This window comes from Arvicola amphibius, chromosome 3 (genome assembly GCF_903992535.2).
Source record: "Arvicola amphibius chromosome 3, mArvAmp1.2, whole genome shotgun sequence".
Taxonomy (NCBI): domain Eukaryota; kingdom Metazoa; phylum Chordata; class Mammalia; order Rodentia; family Cricetidae; genus Arvicola; species Arvicola amphibius.
Genome location: NC_052049.1, coordinates 154,898,456 through 154,916,485, shown reverse-complemented (window position 1 = coordinate 154,916,485; position 18,030 = coordinate 154,898,456). Strand labels below are relative to the sequence as shown.

The 18,030-nt window shown below is 40.6% G+C and overlaps 1 protein-coding gene across 2 annotated transcripts in view; it reads left to right on the top strand.

The window, feature by feature from the left end:
• Cep162 (centrosomal protein 162) overlaps positions 1–18,030 on the top strand; it is a 73,644-nt gene that overhangs the window by 42,579 nt on the left and 13,035 nt on the right. For both annotated transcript variants that reach the window (XM_038323840.1, XM_038323839.1), the window contains exons 19-25: positions 803–929; positions 2,064–2,227; positions 2,945–3,049; positions 6,485–6,697; positions 12,617–13,269; positions 15,176–15,317; positions 17,092–17,190. In XM_038323840.1, coding sequence (XP_038179768.1) covers positions 803–929; positions 2,064–2,227; positions 2,945–3,049; positions 6,485–6,697; positions 12,617–13,269; positions 15,176–15,317; positions 17,092–17,190 — 1,503 coding nt within the window. The remainder of the gene's footprint in view (positions 1–802; positions 930–2,063; positions 2,228–2,944; positions 3,050–6,484; positions 6,698–12,616; positions 13,270–15,175; positions 15,318–17,091; positions 17,191–18,030) is intronic.

Sequence of the window (18,030 nt, the reverse complement as noted above, 5' to 3'; positions counted from 1 at the left end):
GTAATACGAGTTATCAAAATAATTCAGCAATGGTGATCCAGCACCTGGGAGTCAGAGGCAGGTAGATCTCTGAGTTGGAGACCAGCCTGATCTACCTAGTGAGTTCTAGGGTTACATATGAAAATCTGCCTTTAAAAAAAAAAAAATCTGCTTTTAGTTAAATAGGTAATAGGTCAGGTAGTGATGAGTTTTAGTCAGAGGAAAAGCTTACATTTTCAGAGAAAGTGGCCAGGCGAGGTTTTGCTGAGGCTTCTTTTGAGCAGTCATGACAGGAAGGAGCAAGTTACCTTGCAGAGGGATACTTGGCAGACATGGGTAGGAGTGCTCTAGAGGTAGGGGTGTTCAGAGAACAGCAAAGAGGCCTCTGTGGCTAGTGTGCTCAGTCACAGTCACAGCCAGGTTATGTGACACTCAAAGTCATGGTTCACTTAGGATTCACCCTAAGAGAAGAACCGCTGGGGGTTCAGCTGGAGCACTGTAACTAGTCCAGCTAACTACTGCAAGAACAGGCCTAGGGATATGCTTAGATGTAATTACAGCAGTCCAAGCAAAGGCCTTCAAAAAGAACACATTAGGATAATAGAGTGTGGATCTCCAATGCAATGGTGAGAAGACAGGAATCAGTACTAGAACCTGGGAAGTTAATGGTTTAGGGATAGAGCACCCTCTGACCCTTTTACATAAAATGTGACCTGAAATTCAGGAAATTTTACAACAGTATTTTTGATGGGTTGAGAGGAGAGAATCCCATGATTTATTGTATTTGGAAGTAGACCACTTTTATATTCCTTCAAATATCAAGAAAGAGAAAAACCATCTGATGGAAGACATCAAAAGACTGAAGCAGGAAAAACAAGCTCTTGAAGTGGACTTGGAAAAAGTGAAGAAAGAGAGAGACCAAGCCAAAGAGCAGATTGCTTATGCCACGGGTGAGTGCGGCTGAGACTGCTCTCTTTTGGTTCTAATCATGAAGTAAATAGAAATTGAATGGTATCATTAAAATCCTTACCCTGTAGGTAACTTGTAATCTTTGGAACATTTTAAAATGGGTGATAAAATGATATATACTTCTTACTTTTAACTACAACAATTGTAACGTCAAGGGAGAACCCAGCACTAATTTAATTCATAGCTTTGTGCTGAGTTGTTTGGAGGCCTGTGGTCTTAGCCTGGCTCTGAGCTTCCTGAAGGCAGGACTGAAACATGCTTTGTTTGGTTGTTTGGTTGGTTGGTTTGGGGTTTTTTTGCCACATGAACACTTAACACTGCATTGTTTTATAGAAGTGAAAAGAAACATGGCATGGCACCCACCAGTAAACATCTGGGGAGAAAGATAAGGATAAACAGAATTTAATAGGGAGGTGGGGGTACAGACAAGAATTTGGAGAAAAATGGCATTGGAGTCAGGCCCAGACAGTGAGATTTGGAAGTAGAGGAACAGAGGGGCTTGGGTGTGTGCCTTGAGCACATTGCAGAGTAGGTGGTCAGGGCAGCAGAGCACGGCTGCAAAGGTCAGAGGACTTAGGCTTTCTGCCAAAGTTAGTCTTCTGTCTACAGTGCCGTCAGCATCAGTGTAAACGCCGTACAAAGAAGCCATTAACTACGTATAAGAAAACAGTGTTCCCTTCCCTTATCTCTGAAGTGGAGGAGTAAACTACTTTTCAAAAGTTCAAAAAAATGTTTTCCATATAAATTTGTTAACTAAAATAAGCCACTTACTAATGTATGTTATTTTTACTAATTATAAACACTCCTTATTTTTATTTCTTGAACCTATTTTTCCACTTGAAACAACTTGATTTTCATATGTCAATGGGAAGCAATCACACATTTCTAGATAGCCATCCTTGTTATGAAGTAGAAGCTTTGGATTATAAACACAATCTCTTGTCTCTATTACTAAAAGATTCAACTAGATGTATATTTAGATTATTTGTTCATTCCTCTTTTTTAATAATGCTTTCATTAGATAGACATTGGCTTTTTATTTAAAACATTGGAATTTTGTTATTTCCATATTTTAAAAAATTACCATCAGGTTATTGAGTTACTTTATTGTTTAGGTGAAAAAATATATGAAATAAAAATTTTGGAAGAAACACATAAACAAGAAGTCAGTCGTCTGCAGAAGCGGTTACAGTGGTACGCCGAGAATCAGGAGCTTCTAGATAAAGATGCAGCTCGTCTCCGAGAGGTCACTGAAGAAGCTGAGAAGCTGAAACTAGAGGTACTTTTTACATGAGCCCTCGCGCTGTGATGTCCTCATGTCTGACCTTGTCACCGCCCCCTAGGCTTTGTGCCTTGTCTCCCATACTGGAGATGCTCTGCTGTGCCACCACATCCCTACCTCTAGACCCCTTGCTCCTAGAGTCTGAATTCATAGCTAGTTTGGGTTTTGGTTTGAGTTTAAATGACTAGTCGTTTTGGATAGACTGTGGATAAATGCCAGCTGCTTATCACCGCCTGTAGGGACATCTGGCCTGAGCCACAGGGCCTGCCTCACACCTCCTCCGCGCCACTCGGTGAGTAGATCTGTAGACACACAGCTCCTCCAGACTCATCCACTTGCTGCCTTGTCCTTGGGTTTTCTCATGCCTCGCTCCCTCTCTTCCTGTCAAAACTCAGCTCCAGTTTGTACTCTTTGAGCTTCCACCCCAGCCTGACCCTGCTCTTTGTCTTTCACTCCAGTGATTCTCTTTACCCGCCGATTTACTTAGCTGGTCATCCATCTGTCTCTACAAGCCAAGGACCCAGATTCTCTTGTTTGCTGCCATCTTCTGCCTCCAGTACTGCGCTTTGGAGACACTTGGAACAAAGGATTTGCTCGATCAGTGTCTGTTACAGAGTGAATTAATGAATTAACATTGTGCGGCCCCCACCTTTGGTGCTTTCCTGTTGTTGTAAATACACTTCTTACATCACCGTGTTCTCCCCTTGCCAACAGATTGAAAAACTGAAAACTGAGTCCGGGAGCCCAACTACTCAGCAAAGGTTACGCTCAAAGGAAAGAGCTCTTGATGCCAAAAGAATTCAGGATCTGGAGCGGCAGGTAGGTGTCAGAGATGAATTTTTATTGAAGCACCTTTAATGTATACAGACTGAATTATTCAGGAAATCCTTAAAGTGCCAGCAATAAAGTGTGTAACAGATTGCATAACCCAGGGCTCAGATATGAAAAATGTTAGGCTGTTGTTCTCTGTCGGAAGACAGAGATCTATTGATGAGAGGTCCTTCTGCTGCTCAGCTTTAGGAAGACAGAAGCAGAAATTTGAAACATTGGGTATTGAGTTTTAATTCTTGTTTCTTGGGAGGTTGAGGAAGTAGGATTACTCAAACTCAGGAATTCAGGACAATCTCAGAAACATAGCAAAATCCTTTTTTTTTTTTAGATTAATCCATAATATCCTGACCAAAAATAGGTGAGAAAGGAGTATAGAAAGAAAGGTCCTAGAATCTGGATTATGTGGCTAACACTTGGGAAATGTTGCAAAACAAACACTGTATACAAAGAACATTCAATTTTCCCATCTGCTGGCCATCAGCCTGAACCTTGCTCATCACGTGTTCACTTCAGGGTGGCTATAGCAAAGAGACTTCATTAAACTCTTACTGTGGAACTTCTTAAGAAGAAGAATTTTTTATTGAAGTAGTTTTTGAGGGATACAGACAATTTCCTTTTATTTTTAAAGCATTCTATGTAGCATTTATATTCATAGCTGAATATTAAAGTATGATTTTTCAGCCTTTGAGGGAGCAGGACTTTTGTAATTGCCTGCGGGTGCTTAAACAGACAGCTATTATTTCATCACAGATCCAAGACTGTGAGGTCATCACATAGCTGAGTGGTTTTAGGAGGAAGTAAAACTGAACTTTGTTACCTTCACGGGACCTTTTCTGGTATTAAGAGGTATGACTTAGTGATTTGGCTAAAGAGAAGACCAGGACAGAAGTGGTTTGAAGAGTGAGAAGTATTTGAAAGTGAGTGCAGTGTGGGACTGTGTCCAGGCTGTCTACAGGACAGTGTGGAAATAGCTGTCCAGTACTGGGAGGGGATGGAGGCGAAGGATTAAGTCCAGTAGATGATCTCCTCAAGAGAGACCGTGTCAAACTGGATGTGTGCGGGGAAAGCAGTGGTATACTTGACGTGTGTATGAGACTGCAGATGGTGGGGCTGGGGAGATGCGCAGTCATTTCAGTGCTTGCTGTGTGAGCCTGAGGACCTGAGGTCACTCCTCGGGGCCTCCAGAAACAGTCAGCATGGCAGCATATGCCTGTCCTCCCAGTTCTGGAGGGGTTTACTGGGCATCTAGCCAACAAGCCCAGTCCACAAGCCCCAGACACCCGTAAAATATCCTATAAAAATCCTGTCTCCTGAGACTCCACCTGAAGACCAGCGCTCAAGGTTGACAAGGGTTGTGTTTGCCAGTGCAGGTCTATACACACACACTCTTTCCCTACCTTCCCATCCCCAGGTGGGGCTCTATATTGGCCAGAAACACACTGTTTATAACAGTCGCACTCTGGTTGAACATTTGTTGATTATCCATCTGAAGGTAGACCCTTGAAAAATACTCTTTGATAATATTTTTAGTTAGGTTGCTACCTGTGCATATCTGATATGCTTACTTATTCTGTCTCCATGAGCACTTCTTTTGTAATGATTTTATGTTTGAACATCTGCTTTACAGCCAGAATATATCACAGTATAGTTAGAATCATTTCAAGTCATGTTCTGAAATGGATCAGCTGTAAGTAAAATGTACTTTCTAAATAGAACGTAAGTAAGAATGAGGGCTAATTGGATATACTTTATAAGAAAATTTACATTATCTCTTCATACTTTTATTTAATGGACTATTTCATAGTTTAACTGTCTGAGATCTTTTTAAAATTGACCTTGTATACCAGACAGACATTAACCAAAGAATAAAATTTTAACCCAAAATTAAAGAAGATACAGACAAAATTTAATTTTTTCCCAAAAAAATATTATGTATTTCATGATATGACATTTTAATATTAAAACAAATCTATTAATTTAAAATAGCTTAATCTAGTTCTCTTTTTAACATATGTGTCATGTATACCTGCCCTAATTAGTAATTCACTCCGATTACTAGGTTGTTAATACCAGAGGAAACAGCTCTGAATGCTGCTGTCCTGGTAAAGTAAATTTGTGATATGTATCTGGATAGAGCTCAGTTGATAGTGTGCAGCGAGCAGGCAGTTTTAAGAAATAGGAATGCTTACTGTTGGCTTTGCAGCCAATATGTCCCAGAATTTCTACTGTGTGTTGTGTTGTCTGCTCATAGGTTTTTGAGCTCCAACAATTAGGAAATTTAGTCCCTTTTTAGGCAAATTCATACTAAAAGCCAGCATTTATCAGTGCTAACTGTATACTGATACTCAGCAAATGCTTATCAAGATAGAAGTTAGTTGATCCTCCCTGTTTGACTCCTGGGGGTTAATATTGCTGATACCTTTGTTTTGCCCATAAAGCAAGGAATTTGGATTGAGGAGATCAAGGTCCTTCAGTGAAGAGCACTGTAACCAGACACGACCTTAACCACTGTGCTCTATTGTGTCTCAGCTTTGTATTATTGCATGCTTGTGAGATAGGAAAGTATTGAAACAAAGACTGTTAGGTTTAATATATAGTTTACAGAATGCCATGGCTGTCATAATACCATTTTAAAGTATGTGCAGGCTCTGACTCCTGTAATACCAAGCTACAGTTTCTGTGCATTGAAGCACAGCACTCTCTTACAGAAAAGTCTTAAAATACATCATTGGTTTGTAGACTGAGTGAAGGTAGTCTTTTATGAAGACTTTAAGAAGGTCATTTTAGGAGAAGGAGACATGGCTCTGCAGTTCAGAGCACTTGCTACTCTTGCACAGGGCCCAGGTTTGATTCCCAGCACCCACACGGTAGCTCACAACAGTCTGTAACTCTAGTTTCAGGGGATTCTTCTGACCCCCATAGGCACTGCATGCACATGGTACTCAGACAAAACACCCATATATTTATTTTTTTTTCTTTTAAAGGATAATGTTAAGTGTCCTTGGCAGGGAGGGCTGATGTCCTAGACAGGCAGGTGCTTAGGATGGTCTATGTCTGTGGTAGTACATTGCCTGCTCTATGCAGATCAGTACATTTTCAGCCAGTAGGTACCAGGAATGCTGTCACATGAAGGGGTCAGTGGGCAGAACAAGAGCTCTGTACTCCAGGCCAGCTACTACCAATAGATTAGCAAGGCTGAAGTTGTGCTTTGAGTGAGTGTAAGAGATCTCTGTAAGTTGAACAATCTAATTAGATGTTAGAGGGTAATCTTCTGAAATGACTGCATTCCTGTGCCTTTGATTCAGAATGGAGGTTGGTTGTAAACATCTTTGACATGACTGGTGTGGCATAATCTAAGCTTAGACATTAAACTGCTTTTTATGTATATTTGTCAACTTACAGATATTTAACACATTTTCATAGGTTAAAGAAATGGAAGGAATTCTGAAGAGGAGATACCCCAACTCTTTACCTGCTTTGATTCTGGCTGCCTCCGCAGCTGGTGATTCAGTAGATAGAAATACAGTCGAGTTTATGGAAAGAAGGATAAAAAAGCTAGAAGCTGATCTGGAGGGCAAAGATGAAGAAGCAAAAAAAAGCCTTCGCACCATGGAACAACAGTTTCAGAAAATGAAGGTAAGTGCTTCAAGGTAGCAGAGATGGAGTATGGGAGCAGGTCATTCCCAGCCCTCACTTTAACAAACATCTCAGAGCATCCTTGTCCAGTGTGATTCCATATAAAAGAAGTCTAGATCCACTGTGTCTTCTTGAGCTCCATCAACAACTCCTTTCTGTTTCTGACAGAATAATCAAGTGCAAGATATCTTTATTTTAAAATAATTTATTTTACATCCTGGTCCCAGTTTTCCCTCCTCCCAGTCCATCACCTCCACCCTGCAATCCACTCCTCCATTTCTGTTTAGGAAAGGGAAGATCACCCATGAGCATCAATAAAATATGGCGTATCAACTTGCAGTAAGACTATGCACTTCCCCATGTATTAAGTGTGAGCAAAACGACCCAGTATGAGGAGTAGGTTCCCAAAAGCCAGTAAAAGAGTCAGAAACAGCCCCTGTTCCCACTGTTTAGAATCCCACAAAAGGACCAAGCTACTCAACTGTCACATATATACAGAGTTACTAGGTCTGTCCCATGCAGGCTCCCTTCTTGTTACCTAGTCTCTTTGAGTCTGTGTATTATGGCATAGTTATCCTTTATTTACATCTAATATCCACTTATGAACTAGTACATACCATGCTTGTCTTTCTCAGTCTGGGTTACCTCACTCAGGATGATTTTTTTTCTAGTTCCATCCATTTGCCTTGTTTTTAACAGCTGATTGATGGACATCTACATTGTTTCCAGGTTCTGACTATTACAAATAAAGTTGCTATAAACATAGTTGAGCAAGTGTTCTTGTGATATGGTTGAGCTTCCTTAGGGCATACGTCCAAGAGTGGGTCTTATGGTAGATTGATTCCCAGTTTTCTGAGAAACCATCACACTGATCTCCAAAGTGGCTGTACAAGTTTACACTCCCACCAGCAATGGAGAAGTGTTCCCTTTGTTCCATGTCCTCTTTAGCTTGAGGTGTGGTTTTTGTTTTTTTTTTTTTGTTTTTTTTTTTTTGAGATAGGGTTTCTCTGTAGCTTTGGAACCTGTCCTGGAACTAGCTCTTGTAGACCAGGTTGGCCTCAAACTCACAGAGATCTGCCTTCCGAGTGCTGGGATTAAAGGTGTGTGTCACCACCGTCTAGCGTCAATTGTGGTTTTATTCTTAGCCATTATGAAGGTGTAAGATGGAATCTCAAAGTTGTTTTGATTTGCATTTCCCTGATGGATAAGGATGTTGAACATCTCCTTAAATGTTTCTCAGCCATTTGAGATTCTTCACTTGAGAATTCTCTTTAGATTTGTACTCCTTTTTTAAATTGGATTATTTAGTGTGTTGAGATCTAGTTTCTTGAATTCTTTATATATTTTGAAAATCAGCCCTCTGTTGAATGTGGGGTTGGTGAAGATCTTTTCCCATTCTATAGGCTGCCGCCATTTTGTCTTATTGACAACATCCTTTACCTTACAGAAACCTTTCAATTTCATGAGGTCTCATTTTTTAATTGTCAGTCTTAGTACCTGTGCTATTGGTGTTCTGTTCAGAAAGTTGTCTTCTCTGTAGGAGAAGGGCCTGCTTGTTTGTCCTGGCGCCCTGACATAATCACATGGAAACTGTATTAATTAAATCACTGCTTGGCCCATTAGCTCAAGCCTCTTATTGGCTAACTCTCACATCTTGATTTAACCTATTTCTATTAATCTGTACATCACCACATGGCAGTGGCTTACCAGCAAAGATTCAGCATGTCTTATTCTGGCGGTGGCTCCATGGTGGCTTTCTCCTTTGCTTTCTTCCCCTCAGAATTCAGTTCTGTCTTCTCGGGCCTTCCTAAGTTCTGCCCTGTCAAGGGCCCAAAGAAGTTTCTTTATTACCAATGAAAGCAACACAAAGACAGAAGGGCCTCTTACACCATTTTCCCTTTTCTGTTTAGCCAAAAAGGAAGGCTTTAACTTTAACATAGTAAAATTACATATAACAAGACATATATCAAGCAGGAATTATAGTTACAATACTTATATCTACTTTATCTTTTATGATAACTAAGTAAAACTATATCTATAAATTCTTCAACCCCATCAAAGACTCCAGAAGGATATAACACTACCTAAGTAAACAGAAAGTGCATTGTAAACAACTTCCAAAACTCTAGAAATGTCAGAGACATCTTGCTGCCTGGAGAGTTACCCAAATATCTTCTGTACCGTTGGGACATCAATCTTCAGCCTACAGGCTCATACTATCTTGAAGACTTTTCCATGAAGCAGGAAATTTCAAAGACAGTTCAGTCACTTTCTTCTATATCCTGCAGACTGTCTCGCAGACTCTTTCATGAAGCAGGAACACCAAAGGATCATCTCACCTTTAGGCAAGTTCAGCAATCATTTCTCTGTGGGTTCTGCATGTCCAGGCAAGAGCAGTTTCTTGCCCAAATGGCTAACCAACTCCATAAGGAGCCTCTTCAATGCCCATCTTCCTCTTGAGGTAGATTGGTGCTGCCAGGATCAGATGTGTCTCATTGTCATGAAAAGTCCTAAATTTTTAAAACATTTAAATGTCATATTCTGAAGATCTCTGAAAGATTTGAAAAATACCTAACTAACTGAAATATATCTATATCTAACATGACTACAATCTTGACTATTATAGATGATTATCTGTTAACCTATATTTCTTAATTATACATTACATTTTTTAAATGAATTACGCAGTCACAATACCTTAATCAAGAGCCAAAATATACATATAACAAAATTGACCTTAAATTTGTATCAATAAACCAAGATTCATACCAATGCAAATCTCTATAGCGTATCCCCCTTTAAATGTAAAGAAACAGTTATAAACAATATTTGGGAATATGGATGTAATTTTTTCATACTGCTTCCTGCTGTATGGGGGCGCTGTTAATCAGGTATTTTATGGTGTATCCTGTGCTTGGTTCCTCTCAATCAGCAGTTGGGTGAAGTAATTTTTTGAGGGTGTTCACGGCAGCCTTTCAAGGGGGCATGGTCTATCATACCATATTGGTCTAGAAGCAATCCACAGGTTCTCATCTTCTGTGAAAACAAAAGAAAAGCCTCTTCCCAAGCAACACGTTCTGAGACCCAAATTCTGAAGTCAAGATACCTTTATAATATACGTGCTGGTTTAGCTCAGCAGCCCATACAATGAAATGTCTCTTTATACTTAGCTCCTTCACAGTCAAAAAATTCGAAGAAAACTCATTATACATAAATCCACACTCTCTATGTATTCTCCATCTTTATGTGGCTTGTTTTCCTTTACTCCTTTTAATCTATGACTGTTTGTACTCTGTCTCTTTAAAGACTTTTTTTAAACAATTTACTTCTTTTCCTGTACAACTCACTGTACTCTTTTTCTTCTCTCTCTCAAGCCTATGTACGTTTATCCAACACTGTGACCCATTTAGAGTTCATGTATGAATCTGTCCTGTTGTGAATCTGCAATTCTTTAATGTCCAGGAGCACTTCTTAAATGCTAAGCGCTTCTTAAAAACTCAAGTTGCGCCATTAGTAGGGGTAATACAGTAGCCCCTGTTCTTTTATTGTACAGGATTGTTTTGAGCTATCCTGGTTTTTTTGTTTGTTTGTTTTTCCATATGAAATTGAGTATTGTTCTTTCAAGGTCTGTAAAGAAATGTGTTGGAATTTTAATGGGGATTGAATTGAATCTGTATATTGCTTTTGGTAAGATGGACACTTCTGCTATCTTAATCCTGATCCATGAGCACAGAAGATCTTTCTGTCTTCTGATATCTTCTTCAGTTTCTTTCTTCAAAAATATGAAGTTCTGCACAATATATTATTATGCAATCCTGTCAGTATTAGAGTCAAAGGAAAATAAGTCAGGAAAAATAGATTAAAAGACCTCTTCTGTGTGTTCAGAAGCAGAGGAGAGAAGGCACTGCCATTGTTGAAGTTCCTCTAGTAGTGTGGGGGGTAAGGAGATGAGACAGAGGCACCCGTGTTGGAGGTGGGAGTGGTTACTAAAGAGCATCCTTGCTCAGAAATTTTTTAATTCCTGAATTTTCCATTCTTTACTGGAACAGAAATGAATCAAAATGTTCACTCCAGCTCCATCAGGCTCCTCCTGCCCCCTCACACCTCCCTTCCGTGTGCTTACGCACACACTGCCACCATCCCTCTTTTAAGTAGCAGTTCTGGGGCTTTGTGTATACTAATCAGGTGCTCTACCACTGAGCTACAGCCCAGCCCCATGTACATCCACGTTTGTTGATACCCCTTTAAAAATTTCTGTGATCACATTAAATATCCAGACTAGATATTTAATAACGATTTAATCAATTAGCTACTAATTATAAGTATTAGTAAATCAAGTGTCACCCTTCCCATATGTGCTTAAGTACATTCCTACTGCCACACGTGATTATAATTACTATTAACAGTTCACTAAACAAGTGGGGACTCTAAAGCATAACTCTAGCCTACTACCATGTTTCTGTGTCTATAAATCTACCTACACTAATTTTCCCCTTACAATTCCCTACCACCTTTCCACCCCTCCCCTTCCTCACATTACCTACCCCTTGCTCCTTTCTGTTCTTATTTTCAATAGACACTAATATTCAATAACCTTTGTCTATCCCCCTTCTACTCCTAGGTAACCCTGTGTCTACTTAGCCCATTTTTCTCTTTTTTTATTGTTTTCATTGAGCTATAGATTTTTCTCTGCTTCCCTCCCTCTCCCCTCCCACTTCTGCCCTCTCTCATGGTCTCCATGCTCCCAATTTATTCAGGAAATCTTGTCTTTTTCTACTTCTCGTAAAGATTAGATCCATGTATGTTTCTCTTAGGATTCTCTTTGTTGTCTAAGTTCTCTGGGATTGTGAATTGTAGGCTGGTTTTCCTTTGCTTTATGTCTAAAAGCCACTTACGAGTGAGTACATATGATATTTGTCTTTCTGATTCTGCTTACCCTATTTTTTTACTCAGCCTTGAAGACCAAATGTAAATGTGATGTCTCTGTGTAGTCTTCCCAACTTCCTTGGGTCTTCAGGCATCAGCACCGCCTCAGCCCTGTACTGTATGTCTTTACTGCAAGTGCCCTAAAACATGGCGGCTGCTGTGTTGCTCTCCTCTAGACCGTTATCTATGAAATCACAGCTAAAGGTCATTAGAACCAAGCACAGTACTTGGTTGTAGCTCAGTAAATGCTCATAAATGAGCAAACATTGGTACCTGACTCCAAATAGAATAAACTATTTATTCCGTATATTTCATTTTGCACTAAAGGTCCAATATAAAATTCTAAGCTGTTGCACTCCCTGTTTTGAAAATGTACTGTTTTCAGGAGTTGGAAGCAAGAGGATAGATCACAGGTTCAAGGCCAGCAAGACCCTCTCTTTAAAAACCAACGCAAATAGAAAATGTACTGTTTCTCAAACACTTCAGTACCTCCAGTTGCTTTGCATGTTTATCCTCAGGGTATAGCAGCTTGCATGGAGAAGCAGAATTATAGGCTAACATTGATTTAATTAGTTTAACAGTATAAAGTATCAATACTATTATTTTATTAAGCCTCAACTATTTTCTTTTTGAGACAGAGCCTCATATATCTCAGGCTGCCCTTGAGCTCACTGTGTAGCCCCAGTGGATCTTAAACTCCTGATCCTCCTGCCTCTGGGGTTTCAGGCATGTGGCACTATGCCCAGCTCTTAAACTTAAATTTTAACACCTGAGGACTGAGTACGCACATGTTACCTACTGAATCAATGTTTAAATGATATAGTTACACCTTTCAGAGACTAAAATCAATATATCTGATTTGCAAAGAAAGCTGAAGACATAAGAATATATGAGTGTTTGGACAGAGGACTCATGTGGACACAACAAAATGCAGTTTCTGTAAGTAGTGGTGTGTTTAACAGGGTTTTGATAGGACCTGAATTCTCTCCTCAGATCCAGTATGAACAGCGGCTGGAGGAGCAGGAGCAGCTGCTTGCACACAGACTAAAGGAAGCTCCACAGAACCAGCGCAACAGTTCATCCAGGCTTAAGGCTCTTGAGACAGAACTTGTGGAAATAAAGGAAGCCCATCAAGTCACTGTAAAAAAGCTAGAAGACGAAATTGATGTTCTTAAACATCAGAATGCTGAGTTAGAACACAAGAAGAATGGCAAAGAGGATCAGGACCTCCAGTGTATAGAATTCCAGGTAGAGCAGGCACATGCTAAAGCAAAACTGGCAAGACTCAACGAAGAACTGGCAGCAAAGGGGAGAGAGATACAAGACCTTTCAAAAACTGTGGAGAGGCTCCAGAAAGAGAGAAGAATGATGCTGTCTAGGCAGAGCCCCAGGAGCAGAGAGGAAATATCTGCCAAACGGCTGAAGAAAGAGGCTTTGCACCCAGATAGAGGGAATGCACACTCCTTCCCTGGAACCCTAGATGCCAAACTGTACCACCCACACACCTTTACTGACTCCCATGTTTCAGAGGTTTTACAAGAAAACTACAGATTGAAGAAAGAACTAGAGGGATTGATTTTAGAGAGAAGTAAGCTGAAGATGGACTCTGAAGCAGCAGCACAGCAATTTGAAGACTCCATGAAAAGGTAAAAGGTTAAATTGTTGATAAATATATGGGAACACAGTTTAATTATAAGGCGTATTTTCTCTATAATATCTTGACTTTGAAACGCATTCATACATTTTAAGAAACTATAGTTGATCGACTGCTAAAATACTTGCCTAGTGTACATGGAATCCTGTGTTTGATCCCCCAAACCACAGAAACGGTGTGTGGGGAGCATCCACGTCCTCCTAACACTCAAACACTTGGTAAAAGCTGGAGGATCATAACAGTCATTCTTGGCTACATAGCAAATTACATGTGACTGGTCTTAAAAAACAGTATTTATTATATTATGTGTACATAGTGGAGTGTGTGAAGATAAAGGATTCTCAGTGTAGGATCCTCTACCTGATGAAGCACCAGATTCTGATGAACTGAAACCTCCATGCTAATCCAAGCCATGTCTTTGGGGTGACTGGCAGGTTTCCTCTCTTTACTCATAAATTAGTTCTCCCTCCCCTCCCCCCTCCCCGGCTCCCATCCCTGCCCATGATTGCTAACTGTTAATTCTAACTGCCAGTCAGTTTTATCTCCTTTATTGCTTGAGTTCATTGTCTATAGGATACTGCCTGTCACTGTTCCCACCCGTACCTCCCTCCTTTCTGTACCTAACAGGACATCATACTTCCCACCCCATCATCCTTCATTTCTTTCTCTCCCAGTCATCTTGGGGTGGGTGGGTGTGTGTGTGTGTGTGTGTGTGTGTGTGTGTGTGTGTGTGTGTGTGTGTGTTTAAATGTTCTCATTGTCACTGGGTCATTACGTCTTTTAGTAACTACCAACTTCCTTAACTATCAATACTAAATTTCTCTCTTTTCAAATTCTGTGGCTACTCTCATATTAATCTCTGTGCCTAACTGCCATGTTTCTTTGTGCTTCTTGCTCAGTTGTGTTTGAAGTTCTGCTTCTTTCACAAAACATTTCTTGGCCCATCTCAGAAAATTGCTTGCTTCCACCCACAACGCCTACATAAGCATTAATCATCACCAGCCTTGTAGCTCCCAAAGAACGGAGAGAAGATCGCACTGCTTTGCATGCCCTTGCCTGCAATTACCTGATTTCACTCAACAGGATGAGCATGGCAGTAGCACCCATAATGCTTACTTTATTTTTTGATTGATAGCAGTGCTGGCAATTAAATCAGCATGGCAGCACCATATGGAAATTGGTTTCTCCAGTACTGAATCTAGTCGTTATTCTTTCCTAGAAACAACTTGAAATTCAGGTTTGTAGTTTCAGGTTTCTTGCAGGAAATTTTCTTTAAGTTTTTGCTAGTGTTGTTAGTCTATTTCTCTGATGTTAAGAGTTTTCCTTGTCCCAGATTGAGGTTGTTCTTTACTATCACATGTACCTTCCAAATGAAGCAAATAATCCTGAGAATTACCATAAAATTATTGTATTCTCATAACATGCAACTATCCCGGTAATCATTTGCATGCCCAAATATTGATGAGCTGCCAATAAAAGCCATTGAAGATTTTATGGACTGTGGCTATCCAAACAAGAACCCAAGTGAGCAGTCTGAGTAGACCTTAAGAAACAGAGTGGCTGAACATTTGCTTGAGATCAGGGAGGGGCACTGAAACGTCGGAGTCCCTTGGAGGACACTGCGTCAGGCAGAGGAGAGTGAAAGCCCACATCTTAACTCCATCTGTGCTTGACTTGCTCAGGCTAGACAGTTCTCAGATCTGCACCCTCGGCAGTACTCTTGCAAAGCCTGGGACATGCTAGCCTGTGAGCGACCGGAGGAGCTCACAACATGCTGCTGAGCACTCCTGACATGCAGCCAGGAGTAGCTGCCCTCTGCTGCGTTCTTTTCCAGGTCTTGACTCCTGAGTTAGAGGTGTGAGAGCCACTTCACATGTTCTCTTGTGTTTCCTCCACAGGGTCAAGGATGACACTGCGGCACACATCGCGTCCCTCAAGGCGTCTCACCAGAGGGAAATAGAGAAACTCCTTTGCCAGAATGCAGTGGAAAATTCCTCTTCCAAAGTAGCTGAACTGACTCGTAAAATCACAACTCAAGAGGTAGCTGGTCCTTCTCAAACATCACTAATTTTTTTTTTTTTTTTTTTTTTTTTTTTTTTTTTTTTTTTGGGTTTTCGAGACAGGGTTTCCCTGTAGTTTCTAAAGCCTGTCCTGGAACTAGCTCTTGTAGACCAGGCTGGCCTCAAACTCAGAGATCTGCCTGCCTCTGCCTCCCAAGTGCTGGGATTAAAGGCGTGCGCCACCACCACCCGGCTCACTAATGTATTTTTAAGTCTATTGATAGAACAGGATTTAATTTGGAAATGTTTTAACATTTTTTTCAGGTTGGTGATACAAATGGAAAATAATTATTGACTTAATTTTTATAATATAGAGGGGATTATCATTACCATATTTTAACATTTACCTTAAAATATGTACTACAAATAAGTGTTTCTACAGACCTGTCCCTACACTTCTCAGCTTTTCCTCTACGTAGGCTGTCACATAAAGCTGTCTATGTCTAGCTGAGTGGACCGTATCCCTTGAACTTGCATATGTTGACCTCCCTCCCTCCCTCCACCGCAAGTCCCAAATGATCAGTGCTTATCTTCATGCATTCTTCCTGCTTGTTACTTTTCATTGTGGAGCAACTAAAGGCTCCAGACGGTGAGGCACTAGGGCTAAAGTAGCACATAGAGACACACAGCTCCAGCCATGGGAAACACAGCCTTCCAACAGCTGTGACGGGCAATGCTGGCAACCCATCAGCATTTCCTTCAATCAGTGGCTTCCTTCTTGGATAACAGGTACATCTACTCAGACTATCTGAAAATAACTCCCCTGTGGCCATTTTCTGTACTGTTAGCATAAAAATAACTTTTGTTAAAAATGGGAAACATAAGCAGTACTGAATGAAGCTGAGTGTTTATTTTGCTCCTCATCCTTCCTGGAGGTTTTTACTTTGATAAGACAAGCTTAAGGGAAGGCTTCAAGAAGCTACTACCATCTCCTTTCTGTAATATATTACCAGCAGAAATACAGACAAAGCCTTAGTTGGGGAAATTTAAAGAGGGGTGGGTTATTAAACATTTTTAAATCATTGTAAATTATCAGATGTAAAAATGTTATACCTTTGGAGAAATGCCCTATTACAAAGAGGTACATGTTGAAACGTGGGGGATGAGATGTAAGGAACTCAGTACAGTTCCTGTAATATAGTTAGACGTATCTTAAATGCTTTTCTAAAGTATTCTTCAGGTTATTGCCTGACCTAGCCCTGCAGATCCTTGCCAGGTGTCAGAAGGCAGCTGACATTGCACCATGTGATTTGCAGGGATAATCTGGACAGTGAGAGAGCAGTGTTCTTCTGAAACCATAGTAACGCAGATAATGTGTTTTCCCAAGATGATAAATGTAATAGATTTCCATGGACGTCATTGCCGCCAGCTCTTTAGAACAGTGAAGGTGCAGCGTTGCAGAGAAGAGAGCCAGGCGTTCCACACGTCCTTGGAATGTCTGATGGAAATCTCTTCCTTTGTCTAAAATTATTATGTGGCATTTTTAGTTCAGAGATTATGACTGTTATCTTTATTCAATAACTTACCCACTTCCAAACTTAGACTTTGCAGAGATTTACGCCTGAAGGCTTTTTTCAGTCTTGAGTTGGGTTATATTATCTACATAGTATTCAAGGGGGAGCCTTGTTAACCAAATTCATCTCCCACCCAAGTCCTGACCAGGCCCAAACCTGCTCAGCATCCAGGATGAGACAAGGTTGGCACATCCAGGGATGTGTAGCTGTAGACTAACCCTACTTGTCCTATTTCCCTAGGTGCTTATAAAACATTTCCAAAGTCAAGTTACTGAGCTGCAAGGTAAACAAGAATCCCTTGCAGTTTCTCAGGTTCGGGAAGAAATCCTACAGAACCAGGTAAGAAAGTGAGAAATAACCAAAATATTGGAAGTTTTTCTTGGGGATTTCAATTATGTTAGTATTTATGTATAGATTTTTTTCAAAGAGATGCAAATACTAGCATAACCTAGAAGTCTGTCACATATAGAAAAATTAGTAGTAACTTAATGTATCAGTCTAGAAATCTGTTTTACAGTCAGCCTTCATATCTCTCTAACTGGTAAGTCTTGTAGTTTGTGTTTAGTACAGGCTTCCTGGGCATAACTGCTCAAGATCCAAAGTCCCCTCCCAAAATGGCTGAGACATCAGAGACCACAGACATCTGGGCAGCAACATACTACACTGTTGGTGAGAATGGTATTAATGGAGACATTGTTTCAAGTGACTGCAGAATGTAGGCCACTCCAGTCAGATCAGACCTGTAGATGCAGTCACAGCTATTCCTGGTTGGCAGCACCAACCAACAAAGACAGAGAAGCCAAGGCCCCTGATGGACCCAAAGCCATCAGCTAGAGGGGACGCTACTTGGTGGTCTATCCCCAGTCCCTCTAGTAAACTGCCTACATTTATACCCCTCTAGCTAGCAGAAACTAGTGCTCTCACTAGTCACAAAAGCCAACCTGTCAGGACAGAGAAAAGAGGGAGGAATGTGTCCATTTATAAAAACTGTTAACCCCACAGTCCTTTATCCTGGCTTGAACAGTAAGACTTACAAGACCTGGTATATGCTCTCCTTGTGAGTCTCTTCCAGCACATGGCAAAAAAGACAGTGAGTGCAGTGGCCTCTCTGGGAGTCTCAAGGTCCACAGCTGATAACCACCTGCAATTAATTCTATGAGAGACACATATCAAGAGCTG